Source organism: Mercenaria mercenaria, chromosome 10 (assembly GCF_021730395.1).
Source record: "Mercenaria mercenaria strain notata chromosome 10, MADL_Memer_1, whole genome shotgun sequence".
In the NCBI taxonomy this organism is placed as follows: Eukaryota; Metazoa; Mollusca; class Bivalvia; order Venerida; family Veneridae; genus Mercenaria; species Mercenaria mercenaria.
In genome coordinates, this window is record NC_069370.1 from 22495350 (window position 1) to 22509359 (window position 14010).

A 14010-nucleotide genomic window follows, 5' to 3' on the forward strand; every position below is an offset into this window, starting at 1 on the left:
AGTCTATATTCAGTTCCTCAAACAATTTGAATGTCAGACACTATTGTGGCAACGCTCAAATATAACAAAGGATGAAATGGTTGTAAATAATGCATTCTGTGTCTAAGGCACTGTTTTAATTGCAGCAATTTTTAAACAATGTGTGAATTTAGTAATTTAAATGCATAATAGAAATCATATCTGATTCTAAACAACTCAACATTTATTGAAACCATCAACTGCATTGTCTTCTGCTGTTTTTGACATGGAAATATAATTATACCTAAATTTTGTATAATTTCAAAGCCACTGTCGACGTGACCCAATGCGGAAGTCTGAAGATAGAACAGCCGACTATATTGGGAAGAAATGTTACTTTTACTTTTACACCGGAAACAACCTCAGACGCAGACCTGGAATGGGAGCGAACAAATAAAATAAATCCATGGGCCACTCTTCCTGACAGAGCCAAGTTTACACAGTATTTCCAAGATGGGACATATTACTTGATTTTAACTGACACTGTCAGAGACAAAGACGAAGTATTTTACCGGGTTGATTATATGAACAATAGCGTAAGCTGTTTAATGGAAACTCCAAAACTTAAACTTAAAGGTATATATAATATATACATTCGTCCAGGCCACATCAGTTTTTATGTAGAATCACATGTGATTTTACGTACTGACCAGTCGCTAATTTACGGAGGTTCATGTTTTAAGTATTTAAGACTGATGTAAGTTTAAAGACCGGGCAGATTTTTGCGGATTCTTAATAATAATAATAATAATGATAATAACTTTATTTATAGAAGGTAGCACATAAAGATATAGATCAGTACAAAGTACAAATAATACATCTTAATTTTAAATGTGGCTTTCTGAACAGCAACAACAGCCAAATACAATTTACACTATCACATAACCTAATTAATACCACATTCAGTCTTAGACAAATACCCCTTAAAATAGATTGTCTTTAAGTCTCCATTTACACAATTTCCATTTAGGCAATCAATTAGTGACATGATATATACATGTATATTTATATCATAATGGCATGTATATGTTGAAACAAGAAACCCAAAGTTGTTGTAATGTCAAGGTCTTTGATATGTGTTAATTTTATTATGCTTCACGTGTATAATCATGGTATTGTAAATACCAAATGGCTGGTCCGTGATTTGTGCTATATGGCTGGTTTACATGCAGCAGGTGTTAACTGGCTAATAAGTCAAACATTTGAAAGTTGTGGAAATAAATTTGTGCTGTCGTGTAATAATAACTTATTGAATGGCTTGCCGGTCATTGATGTATAAAACGAAAGTATACATCTTACACCAGTCTCGAAATTTTGATGTGAAATATGGTAACTATCTCTTACTGTCCAGACATGAACGTGATTGGCAGATGCTAGTCATATAACAAGTTCTCTCTGCAAAAGATTTTTTAAAAATGAAAATTAGTCATATTGTTATTGTGGTTACCACTTCTGGTGCAGTCAAATATCAAATAAATTGTAAATGATTTTTATTTCTCTTTTTTTCGCTTAGACATATCAGACACGTGTGGATTTGTTTACCCAAGAACGGCAAAGGTGAAAGAAGGCGAAAACGTAGAACTAGAATATTATCCATCGAAATATGTTATGCAAAATCAAAAATACTTTGAACGACAATGGCAGCGTTCTGGAGAGAATCGCACTATTTCAATAACTCTTTTGAAAGATGTGTATGAGGAAGAAAAGGAACCGAATAATAAATATGTGTTGACTATAACCATGTTCAAGGAAAGAATGAATGGCTTATATGGAGTTTACTGCGGCAAACCTGTGGTCTTTTCCAATTTTGTCAATGTGATGATACCAAGTAATTTTGTACTTACACTAAAAATTCTGGAGACGACTCAGTTATTATCCTAAATAAAAGTTTAATCTTAAGGTACTGGGCCTTACGGAAATAGCCTAGCTATTGTCGTTACGGGTCCACTACCTACAATTCAGTATGTGTCTTTTATTGATATTTGATAATATTAATATGCAAAGTCAAAATAATCTATTTGGTCTTTTTCAAATACTTTATTTTCAAATTATTGTTATCATTATTATTATTCACAAATTTTAGACTTTAAATGCGACCTAATCTAAAACTGAACATATATTGTAGTTGCACCAAGCGCACCATCATTTGAAGGTTTAAAGGACATAGACGACTGTAAGAGCTGTATTATTGGTGAAGATAATGATCAGTCCAGCGTTCTCTGCAAGACAAGTGGTGGTACACAACCAATTACAGTCACCATGTCAATAGGGAATGAATCGCTTAGCTTAGGACGATATAATGAAACAGCGGGTTACATTACTTTCTTTACTCTTCTCAACAGACATCATATGGCGATTATGAAATGCACAGTTATGAACGATGCATTAACCTCGCCTTTTATCATCACTGCACGTGTGTATGTTATCAGTAAGTGGAACGTTCGTGTTTATTCTTTTCTTAAAAGTCGAGTATATTCAAAATCAAGATGCAAATATAAACGTTGTTACTGTAATTAATGTATTAATTGTATTTGTGTAAAATAGTACTTTAAAAGCAGGTTTTAAACACAGCGTTTCATTTTGTTATATTACTTACCTCCTGAAGATAAAAGTAACTGCGCATTAGATACAGAAAGAAAGCAACAAATCACATTCTGAATCTTAGCGAACTCGTAATTACTATAAAGACAGCCATATTGGAGAATTGACCTGAATAAACAAGGTAATTTACTTATAAGTCACTTTCTACGTAGGCCTAACTTATGTACATATATTCAGATACGATGTAATGACTATAAACATTTTATTCAAATATTTTCTCACGCTGTCCTTTCAGAATCACCAACATTACAGTTATTTGTACCACAGACTCTCAAGGAAGGAAATAACGGCAATATTACATGCATAATGGATGGTGGAAGACCTGCTCCGAATGTAACTTTAAACATTTCCGGTATGGAAGTGTCGTCTGCAGACCAAACAAATAATTTCAATGCTACCACCTCTTTATACACGAGTGTTGTTTCCCTGACAACATTCGAACGAATTTGGAATAGTGAAAACGTCGCATGTTGTCGTTTCAATGAATGGTACAAGAACAAAAGCACTTGTTCCCTACCACAACGGATGAATATTATGTGTAAGTATCAATAAAATAATTAATTTTCAGTGTTTCTGTGAAAACATATGGCTTTGATAGGCCATACTTTATTTCTTATTATTTCGTTCATAGTTTCCTACATTTGGATGTTTATTTCTTTTTGATAAATTTGTCTATTTTAGCAAATCGATACGTGTTGCACTGTATTATACAGTGAATTTTCATTGACACAATCATTGTTTAGAGATTAGATGCGAAGGAATTATATCACGAGGGCGCACCTCGATTGATATAACTATACGCTTCTAAATGACAAGTAATGATTTTATTCAAGAGCAAATCACTTTTTGAAATAAATTATTTCGATTTTAAATTAGCAAGTTTTCAACAATTATTATGTACATCCTTGAAGATGTCCACAAGATATTTGCCTGTTTCGTGTGGTTTCTTTACCAGCGCGCCGTTTAGACAACTGACGCTAAGACGTTAAAAACTGTGACGTACAAACAGTGAATTGTTGCATAATAATAAACAATTTTCAGTTTTCATTGTTTACTAGAAAAATAAATCTGGTCTTGTTAGAAGTATTGATATTCGTTTATTAATGCGTGTTAATGTATTTAGAATTTTGTGAACAATAATCCCACCATGTCTGTTTTTGCAAGTGATAAGGAAAACGAGCACGTATTATGAAAGATATTGAAAGTGACACTACTAACGAAACGGTCAATATAGTCTAAATCCACTGCACATAAGGTATCTGGTCAACAAATAAACATGTACTGTATATCAAATATTGATGCCTGGTAAGCTCATATAATTTTGGCATGATTTGAAAGTGTATTGTCTACTGAAAAAGAAAAATATAAATTACACGACAAAAAACATGTTGAAGATTGTGTTTTACTTTATAGATTTCAATGATACTTCGACAGAAATCCAGTTATTACTGTGTAAGATTTATCATTTCGCAATCGAAAACATGACTTTAATGATTCGTGTACATTATTACGGTCATCTTGCTTACTAATTCTTGTTCAGCAGACACAACTCTTTCAAATGATACCCTTAAAACATGCGGTCACCAGGCATCTACTGTGAAATCATTAATATTCGTGGGGGACTAATTTTGAGCCAATCCACGAAATTTAATCCCAACGAACAAATAAAATTCCCATTCACTTTATGTTCAAAAGTTGTAATCCACGAATTCGTATACCCATGAAATTGCCATTTTGACCAAAACCACGAAAATTCATGTCCACGAAATATAATGATTTCACAGTATTTGTGGATCGGATACCTTAATAAGATTAACATTTCAAATGTTTGTTAAAACAAGAAGAAACAATTTCAGTTCTCAAAATAGTTTATATAACTTAAAATGTTGGATTTCAGTCAGTCATATTTCGTGTGTTTTTCAGTTCCTCCTTCAGACATCAAACTGGAGGTCAAAGCTGAGCAAAAACTTCCACTTGAAATATACGCTGTTTGTACCATCTACAAGTCAAACCCAGCATGTGGGGTAAACATTAGTGCACCAAACGGAGTCATTGTTTCAGAACGATACACCAATAACGTGAGCCAACCTCATGGCGCCTGGAATTCAGAATATGCAGTAAATTTGAATGTCAGTAAAGAAGACAATGGTGAAAAGATAGAGTGCACAGCTGATTGTCAAAATTTTGCTGTCGATCTGAAGGACGCAAGCCCGATGCCTCGTGAGTGGGATGCTTGTTTATTTTTTTGTACATCCGAGAAGTATAAGTTTTATTGATACAGCTTAATATAAATATGTCATTTCACTTATGAAATATCTGTAAAGCCTTTCGTATTTACTCAAAGAAAAATATTTAGAATATGCAGGGTTACCATTGTTACTTTGACAATCGATTATACTTCACTATGGTGTTTACAATCATATGAACAAATCTGTAAAGTCGTCGAGGTACATCAGTTACCTATCAGTTTAGTCCCTCCTATTGTTCGTTCCAATGATGTGTTTTTAAAGACAACTGTAAATAATGGTAAAAGTGGAGATTTTGTTCAAGATCCCTATTGTAGGAATAATAATATTTTTGGGGGTTATTCGAAACTTTTCGGGGAAAATTTGTTCATGTTTTGCAGCTTGCATTCTTCGAGCTCAGCCCCCACAATCTACCACCCAGCCCATCCCCGCACCATCTCCACCTACCATCCAGTCCACACTTCTACCTACCACTTATAAGCCCTCATTGTTTTAAAAAGTATTATCTAGAGACGATGTCGGCAGTTGACTTCTTGCCCCGAGTAAACACGAATGTTAAGACGGAAAGTCCTTAAATACAATTTACAGAAACTGAAGTTACAAATTAAAACTCTATAAGAAGATCCTTTAGAAGCATAGGACGCAATAAAGCAATCTGATAGCAAACTCGGTTTGATCGGGTCTGTTCATGAGAGGTAATGAAATTTTCAACATCTTCATGCCCCCGTATCACCGGTTTAAACGAATTTCTATTACAGTAAAATTGAATATACTCCCAAGATCCCAAAGGACCAGAAAACATAATAACACTATTCAAAGAATTTACCTACTCTATTAACTGCTAAAAAGATACATAGACATGCATTGCACCTTTGTTTTATTTATTTATTTATTTCATTTAAACTGATGCAAGACCAAAATACAGGTGAAACTCGGTATCGTAAACGGTACGAGCGTTTTACTTCGAGATAACCGAAATATTCGACTTAAAAAGTGATACTTTGTGCGTGTGTTTTCGGGACGGGACTTGAAAAAGTCTTCGAGAAAGCCGGAATTTTGACATAAGCGACTTCGAGATATCGCGTTTCAAATGTAAATACATCGCACATATTATTATTAATTGTCATTTCTTTTTCATAATTGTAGATGCACCTACCATCGAATTCAACATATCTGGTTCAGAACTTACAATTTTACAAGAAGAACAGGCACACGTAAAATGCTCAGCACAAAGCATTCCTGCCTCCGACATTACATGGGTGGAGCAAACAGATGATGAAAACATAACTATGCATCAATGTCAATTGAAAACAGACTGCGTCATTGCTATTGAAGCAAATCTGACGCAACAACGACAATTTATTTGCCAGACGGATTATTTACAAACAAGTGACCAAAAGAAACTGACTGTAAACATTGTTGGTAAATTCTTTTTATGACTTATTTTATATATCTTGATATGAAGTTAAATAAATAGCTTTCCATATCCATTCAAAACAATCCTTAACCATAAACTTAATGTAGAAGTATAAGAATATAGCCAAAATAGAAAAAATATCATAGTCTTGTAAAATTAAAATAGGACTGTCCTAGTCTAGTTGAATTGAAAATGACTAATCTAATACATTTATACGTGTTCAGACTACGTTTTTAATCCTATATTTATTTTTTAAACTCGTTTGCGTCCACACTATATTTGGTGTAAAACGTGAATTATGTAAAGGTCAAGTGGGTTCTGTATAATATAGCATTAAAACTACCCCGGGAGGTGGTTTTAATACTATATTAAAAAGTACTACTACATTATTTTACAAGTGTGAACGCAAATGTGAGTTATAACTGGTTTTACAATCCCAAATCCACAGATCTTACCTTTTGGCGGAAGAATACCATGTGTTTCTCTTTTGTATCAAACAATTGATGCTGTGGCTAGCAAAAGTAATTGGAGTGTTGATGAAACAAAACATTAAATTGCGATATGGAGTCATGCTGAAGCTCAAAATTGACTATAGATGGAATGAACAGAAATTCTTAGATGAACACAAAAGTTTAAACATTGATGACTCCTTGTTTCTGTTAGCCTCCTTCTTTGTAACCTTTTTCGCTTATTGCAAAATATTTGTTAACTTCCAACATTGCATGTATATATTTAAACCACATTTCTTTGCCTAGTGTGGATGCAAACTAGATTATACTTTGATGGGTTTTAAATGTCAAATACCAATTATAGCCAATTAGTGCCTGATAAAAATAAAACCGATCTGCTAGTGTGAACACGGTATTATACCGTAAAATTCAAATTACTATCCTAGTCTTGGTAAGTGAATTATGACTATTCTAGTCTCGTCACATTTAAAAGTTCTAACCTAGTCTTGTTACCGTTGAAAAAATGATTATCCTAACCTTGTTAAATTAATATTGACTATCATAATCTTGTGAAACTTAACAAGTGACTGTCTTGTCTTTTTATTTCCCTGTGTGTATATATAAATAATGTAATAAATTCATTGTTTTCAGTTACAAATTTCCTAATCAAACATGTTTAAAAGCCCCAGCTAACCACTTTTTCATTTCTTAAGTAAAACTAGTCTTAGTTTTACACATTATTGTTTCCTTAAGCGCAAAAAATAAGTATGGTTAAAATGTTATCTGTATATTCATGAAGCGTAGCAATGACATATTATGCATTGCAATAACTGATATAAAAATTATCTCGAATATCTGCTTTTTATTTTTAAGTCGTTCTATTGACGGTTAGAGGTTATGTTAGATAAAATGGCCGGCGATGGAGACAGGCAGTTATATATCTGATCCTAGTAGTGCCTTTTGATCTATCAATCGATATTGTAAATGCGTGAGAAAAATATCTACTGAAAAAATTATACCTTTAAAACGTTTATGCATAATCCAAAGGTAAAGCACTGCATAACTTTAACCTTTTAACTTGGTCATTAGCTCTGATATCCAATGACGAAACTATCATTATTTTACATTTTAGTTAAACTACAGACACTTCTACGCGAGTGTATGTTTCTTTCTTTTTCTACTAAACATGAATTATTGTCTTTGTATGAATTCTAAAATAATGTATTTTGTTCATATATATACTCTTTATAAGTTAGTTTACATCAATGGTACACTATCTCTTACATTGTGTTTTCTAATTCAGAGAAAGATGAGAACCGTTACAAAGACTTGGACAACTCTGCCTCTGGTGATAACTTGTTTATTTGGATTATTCTTGGGTCTTGTTTAGCTGTCCTCTTTGTTGTGGTCATCTTATGCCTTATTGCAAGAAACAAATTGAGGAACACTAAAGGTAATTTTTGTTTTCTGTTTTACAATACTACATTGTATGTAAATAATGTGCGTTTTGTTTGTGGAAATGTTGTTTTTGCCAGATTTTCGCTACCACTTTAAAAGGACTAACCAACACATTTTAGGCGAAAATTAATTTCTCTCAAAAATCCAAGAAAAGTGAATACTCTCAAAGTGACTAGTGGTTTAAACTTGACATAAGATTCCTGCAAGGATATATTATTATAACCAAACATACTGTGAGAAGGTAATAAACCATTGCAACGCTTTTGAAATAATGCAGAAAATATATATTCTTCTAGCTTCTATACCAATATCTTACATCTATTTTCATCCACTTGATCATTTCTCAGTGTCATATACACATTCGCTGAACGTGGTTGAAAAAATTCACCCAAACTGTGGACCAGTAGCTTTTAGAACATAATTATACCTGTGATTCATTTTCCTGTTATCAAGAACCTCGAAGCAATGGACCCGTAATGACACTTGGCAATCTTCGCATTACTACGTACTCTCATTAGGTCATTCGGCATTCTTCGGAGGTAGTGTAGCTCAACGTGCACGTAGTTTTCCATAAAAACCGGAGAATGCCGAATTCGCATTCTGAGAACACGTAATTTGCCGATTGTCGTTACGGGTCCACTACCTTAAGAATGTGTTGCAATACTGTTAACAAATAGTTTGCTTTGCTACATTATTTCAGCTAAACTGGAAGCAAATCAAGCGAGATCCAGTGCAAACCCCGATGGAGTTAGGTTTGTTACTTATGTCGTTTCTGTCTATTATCAGTTTGAATAACATTGTGACAGACTTCTTTACAAATGTATTCAGGAGGGTAAAAGCAAAATGTAATGTACATAATAAGTTCGAAGATTTTTTTTTCAGTCTGATTCAAACGTTTATTTTAGGTTTTAATGTTAAGCAAAGTATTCCTTGTTTGAATTGTGTATCTCATAAAACGTACGTGGTTCTGGGATGGCATTTTGTGTATTAAAAGAAATGGAACTTTTATGACTGATAGATAGAGGCTACTAATAGGGTCTGAAGACTTGGTTTTGTTGTAACACTTTGGATTTCAGCAGATTTAAAAGTTTTGATTCCTATCCTCATATTTTTGTTTTGATGATAATGAGATGTTAAGCCAAATTTAAGTACTATTTTGTGTCATATAACCTGTACTATGTTGGTGTGCAGTAAAACCCAAATTAAATCAAATTGATCAGCAGGTTTCACCATCGACTAAAATCTTTCTCACGGAAAATGGAACTGATGGGGGTACATGATATCTCCGTCGACTGTTTTCGCAAGATAGATCAGAAAAATGGAATTTACGCTAAATGAATGTTTGTACGAGTTTACACTTCCGTAGAATCAACATTTATTACACGAAATTCATTTTGAAAAAAATTCTGATGTGTGTAGTAGGTCTGCAGCAACCAAATACGAAATACCTGTCCTCACATCCGAGGCATATATTGACACTTGAAAACTACATAAAAAAGGACCTTGAACGATTTGACGAAGCTCCAAAAATCTCAATATACCTTTGCTCCGTCATTTTCCATGTCGTCAAAAACATACGTATTGGCCTTGCGAGATTGAATAAAAAAGTGCCGGCCATCCTAAAGATATTTCATTAATTTGTGCCAGTTTAGAACATTTCTTGAAAATTGATAAAAGATAAACATAGCTGAACTTTACTTATTTTTGCCACTGAATGATGCCAGATACTAAATTATTTAATTTGACCAATTTATTAATCTATCGTAAATTGTTTTAGTCTAATATCAAGAGTAATTGTTCATGCTTGAATTCCTGCAGAAGTAAAGAAGACAAACTGGAAGATGATCCGCATGGAAATTTGAACGATGGTGCGCACGGGGCTGACGATTCGGAAGTAACATATTCTCAACCAGTCAAAAACAAGCCATCGTCTAATGCCGATGCAACGTATTCAGAAATAAATAAAACTGGAAAGTCAAATTCTTCAGCCATTTGCTCTACAAAGACCCAGGTATTGTTCGAATTTCATTTTTTTTTGTTACTAGAGCCGTTTTTTTTTTCAAATGTCGCGTTCTCTCTCACGCAAGTCCACTTAGCTCAATTGGTAGAGTGCATATCTGTGATTCTTGCTATCCTGAGTTCAATCCCCGGGCTAGGTGATAATTCTCTGGGACGTGTTAACAGAATACATTATTCGTCCTTCGCCACTATCTTATGTGGAGAAATCGGCACTAACGTATGGCGAACAGGTCAACACTGGTACAGAATTCAGGGACACTGGTTGCGGTAACATCAAAACCTGTTTTATGTGAAAATGAAAGAACCTCAAGACTTCATAAGTGTGATGCATTGTACCTCAGTATAAAGCTGCAAAATATTGCTGTACTTTAAATATTTTCATCTTTTTACATTAACTAAACAGATCCAACATAATTTTGAAATATAAGGATTGCATGCAATAAGATACTGCTATATAAAATTATACATTTAATCATGTTAATATTGTCATTCAGCAAGATGGACAGCTGCTGTATGCCGACCTTGACTTTGATCCTAATGATGCACCTCTGAAGGGAGCCGCCGCCAAGCGTCGAAACTCTCCTACGGAGTACGTTGCCATCGACTTTGTCAAGACAGCAGCTGAACAGGCAAAGGAAAACGAACCAACGGAAGCGGACAATATTTATGCTAATCAGTAAAATGAACGTCAATCATTTGAAAATTAAATCAAAGACAATCGATGAAACTTTTTTGCACGCGATAATATATGAGTAAACGATTGCTAAAACTTATAGGCACAAGAAGCAGTTGTCGTCTGCAACTCACTCATACACGTGAAAGGAATTGTGGTTATTTTTTTCTGTTCGAGTATTTGGCTGATAGTTTACTTATATTACACTGTTTTCAGAAGTTGTATGAATGTTTAGCAATGTTTGAATATTATTTCGTCGATTTAAAAGACTTCTAAAGTCATTATTAGCCATGTACACGGTAACCTGTCTGCTTTTATCCTTAAAGAAAAACAAATGGCTACAAACTTAGAAGCCACGATTCCAATTCCCAGCCTAGCATAACGCTATCTGTAGAAATTTGTTAGAAGACATACGGTACGTCTGAATTGTTTCATTCACTTACGAATCATGTGGGAAGTTTTCAGTTATTTGCAGATAAGAACTAAAACAAAATCTAGAAACACTGTGCAAGTTTAGTGTGATTGTCGGACGAACAGACAGATACGAGTGTTAATTTGTATGGCATATCTTGCAAATGGACAAGACATACTCTGAACAGCACAGAATCCTATCTGCTTACATGTTACCGAATTGTTTTCAAAAGGCAGTGTATTACTTAAACACGTGTAAAGATCTGCTGATGAACGTATGAACTGTATATATTTCCTATAAATTACTCTATGTGAATACCGTTCTATAAATACAACGCATTTTTGTTCTTCCGATTTGTTCATATTTGAATTTTCTTTAGAGCTGTATTGTAATGACGACCTGTCTGAGAAAACTGTGTGCATAATTTTAACTCTCAAATAAGCTGTGACTTAGACCACTGACATGATTATTTTTCAGTCAATTGGGGGTAATCTACTAGTCACTGGTAATGTAAAGATAATAACTGATGGTCATAGGCCAAAACATTATCCAGTTAATGATCGAAAACCATGTTCAGTCTCAATGCTATTTTGACTTCCAATTCCTACTGACAAAGGACAATACTTTTACGAAGTGTGATGGATATTGGCAGTCTTCAGTTATAGAAGGAAAATTTTAGTGTCAAGTTCAGTGACAGACCTTTGGCCTACTCACACCTAAAACAAAGCCACCAGCAATCATCTTGTGAAGTTTAGAATAAAGCATTCTCCAGTAAGTGATGTTTTCAATCGCGACATCATAGTGACGTTGACATTTGACCTATTGATCCCAAAACAATAGGGGTTACGAACTGAAAACCGGACAACAATCCAATGAAGTTTGTCTATTGGAAGTCTCATCGTTCTCCAGTCTTTTTTTTATCAGAAACCATTTTAGTCTCTATGCCACTGTGGTCTTGATTTTTGACCTACCAAACCCTAACACGATAAAGGCAATATACAGACCATAGCCAAGCTTTAAGTGTGACCACTGTATGCCAGAAAGTTCTCTTGTAAATGATTTGAATTTATGTTCTTTAATGGCATAGGAACGGGCAAAATGACCTACAGGAAGGATCAATACCACCCCCCCCCCCCCCCCACTCCCCCATCTTTGTGAGAAAAGACATAAATATTGGTAGGTGAAGTCATGCTTTCAAACTGCATGGTTTATCCTATTATTTTATATAAAACTAGACGTGTGTCCACAGGACATAGGTCCTCCCCACCACTCCTTTCACAGTACATGGTTTTATGATTCAAACATTTTTAAGATGATTGCAACACTAACTTTTAAGTACTTTAATGTGTATTTTTCACTTAGTGAAGGACTATAACTCTGGCCTTGCTGAGTAAAATCCCGAAGAGAACACCCGTTGTAATTTTCATAGGCTGTAATACAATCCTCTTATGTTTTATAACTCTAGGTCAAGTGCACTTTGACATAGTCACATACATGCAGCACAAACTTCTAGTTTTTGACTAAGTCAAGGGACATGACTCTGGTCTTGCAAAGTGAAACAAGAAACTGCGTTCAATAAATGCTTGATGCCCCCGGAGGCATCCTTGTCGATACAAAGCAACCTAAGTCCAAAACGAGGTCAAGTTCAAGGTCAAACTGAGGTCAGGTGATGTGTGAAGATGAGGAATGGTCACATGTTACATCTGCAATAGTATCAAGTTATTCTAGTAAGGGGTATTGATGCTAGACGAAACAGTCTCATTTGGTTAACCAAGAGATGACCCATATAAAGCAGCCTAAGTCCAAAATGAGGTCAAGGTCAAGGTCAAACTGAGGTCAGGTGATGTGTGAAGATGAGGAATGGTCACAGGTTACATCTGCATTAGTATCAAGTCATTCTAGTACGGGGTATTGATGCTAGACGAAACGGTCCCATTTGGTTAACCTCGTACGGACGGACAAACGAACGGACGGACAGGACAATCACTATATGCCTCCCGCATCAGTAGATGATGGGGCCATAAAAAGAAGAAAAAAACCTAAGGTGCTCAAATTCACATAATGGATAATACTGCTACAGAATGTCATGATTCAAGGTGAATTATTTTAATAGATATGCAACACAAGCCCTTTGTGTATTTTTCACTAAGTGAAAGAACATTACTCCAATCTGGCTGAGTGAAATCCCAAACAGAACACAATGTGCTCAACTTCTCATGCTATATAAGAATCCCTTAATGTTTTAGGATACTTAAGTCAAATAATTTTCGAGATACATGTAACACAAACTTGTATGCCATTTATGCATATTTTTGACAACAAAGGACCATTACTCTGGTCTGAGTGATAAAAAGCAAGAACAAAATACCATGTGCACAACTTCACATACTGAATACTATTCCTTTGATGTTTCATGACCAGATATGTGTGACACAACTTTTATACCTTTCCAAGCATACTTTTTACTAAGTCAAGGGCTATTACTCTGGTCTGTGTAAGATCCAAATTAAAAATCTGTTGCACTGTTTCCCATGCTGAATAACACTGTTGTGAGGTTTGATGACTCTAGGTAAAATATTTTTGTGATATGAACGACACAAATTCGGACGGATGGAAGGATAAGAGCAACTCTAAGTGGGCCTCCACCAAATTTCAAATGAGGTTTTATGGACGAAATAATAACATATGTAACATGTACTTTACTGTCACGGGAAAAC

General features: G+C 34.6%; 1 protein-coding gene across 1 annotated transcript; it reads left to right on the forward strand.

Annotated features, from left to right (window-relative positions):
• Positions 1-288: 288 nt before the first annotated feature.
• On the forward strand, positions 289-11643 carry LOC128559830 (uncharacterized). The gene is made up of 10 exons (XM_053552505.1): positions 289-594; positions 1532-1846; positions 2144-2446; positions 2855-3157; positions 4543-4839; positions 6012-6287; positions 8035-8184; positions 8890-8941; positions 10008-10200; positions 10703-11643. The coding sequence occupies exons 1-10, from the start codon at positions 543-545 to the stop codon at positions 10886-10888; spliced, it is 2127 nt and encodes a 708-aa protein (XP_053408480.1). The 5' UTR covers positions 289-542; the 3' UTR covers positions 10889-11643.
• The last annotated feature ends 2367 nt before the right edge of the window (positions 11644-14010 follow it).

Bases quoted from the DNA above. Each gene is read 5' to 3' on its own strand.
- LOC128559830 (XM_053552505.1), top strand. From the start codon at position 543: ATGAACAATAGCGTAAGCTGTTTAATGGAAACTCCAAAACTTAAACTT. The intron at 1,847-2,143 runs GTAATTTTGTAC...CATATATTGTAG, and splicing joins TGTCAATGTGATGATACCAA to TTGCACCAAGCGCACCATCA. The intron at 3,158-4,542 runs GTAAGTATCAAT...TGTGTTTTTCAG, and splicing joins ACAACGGATGAATATTATGT to TTCCTCCTTCAGACATCAAA.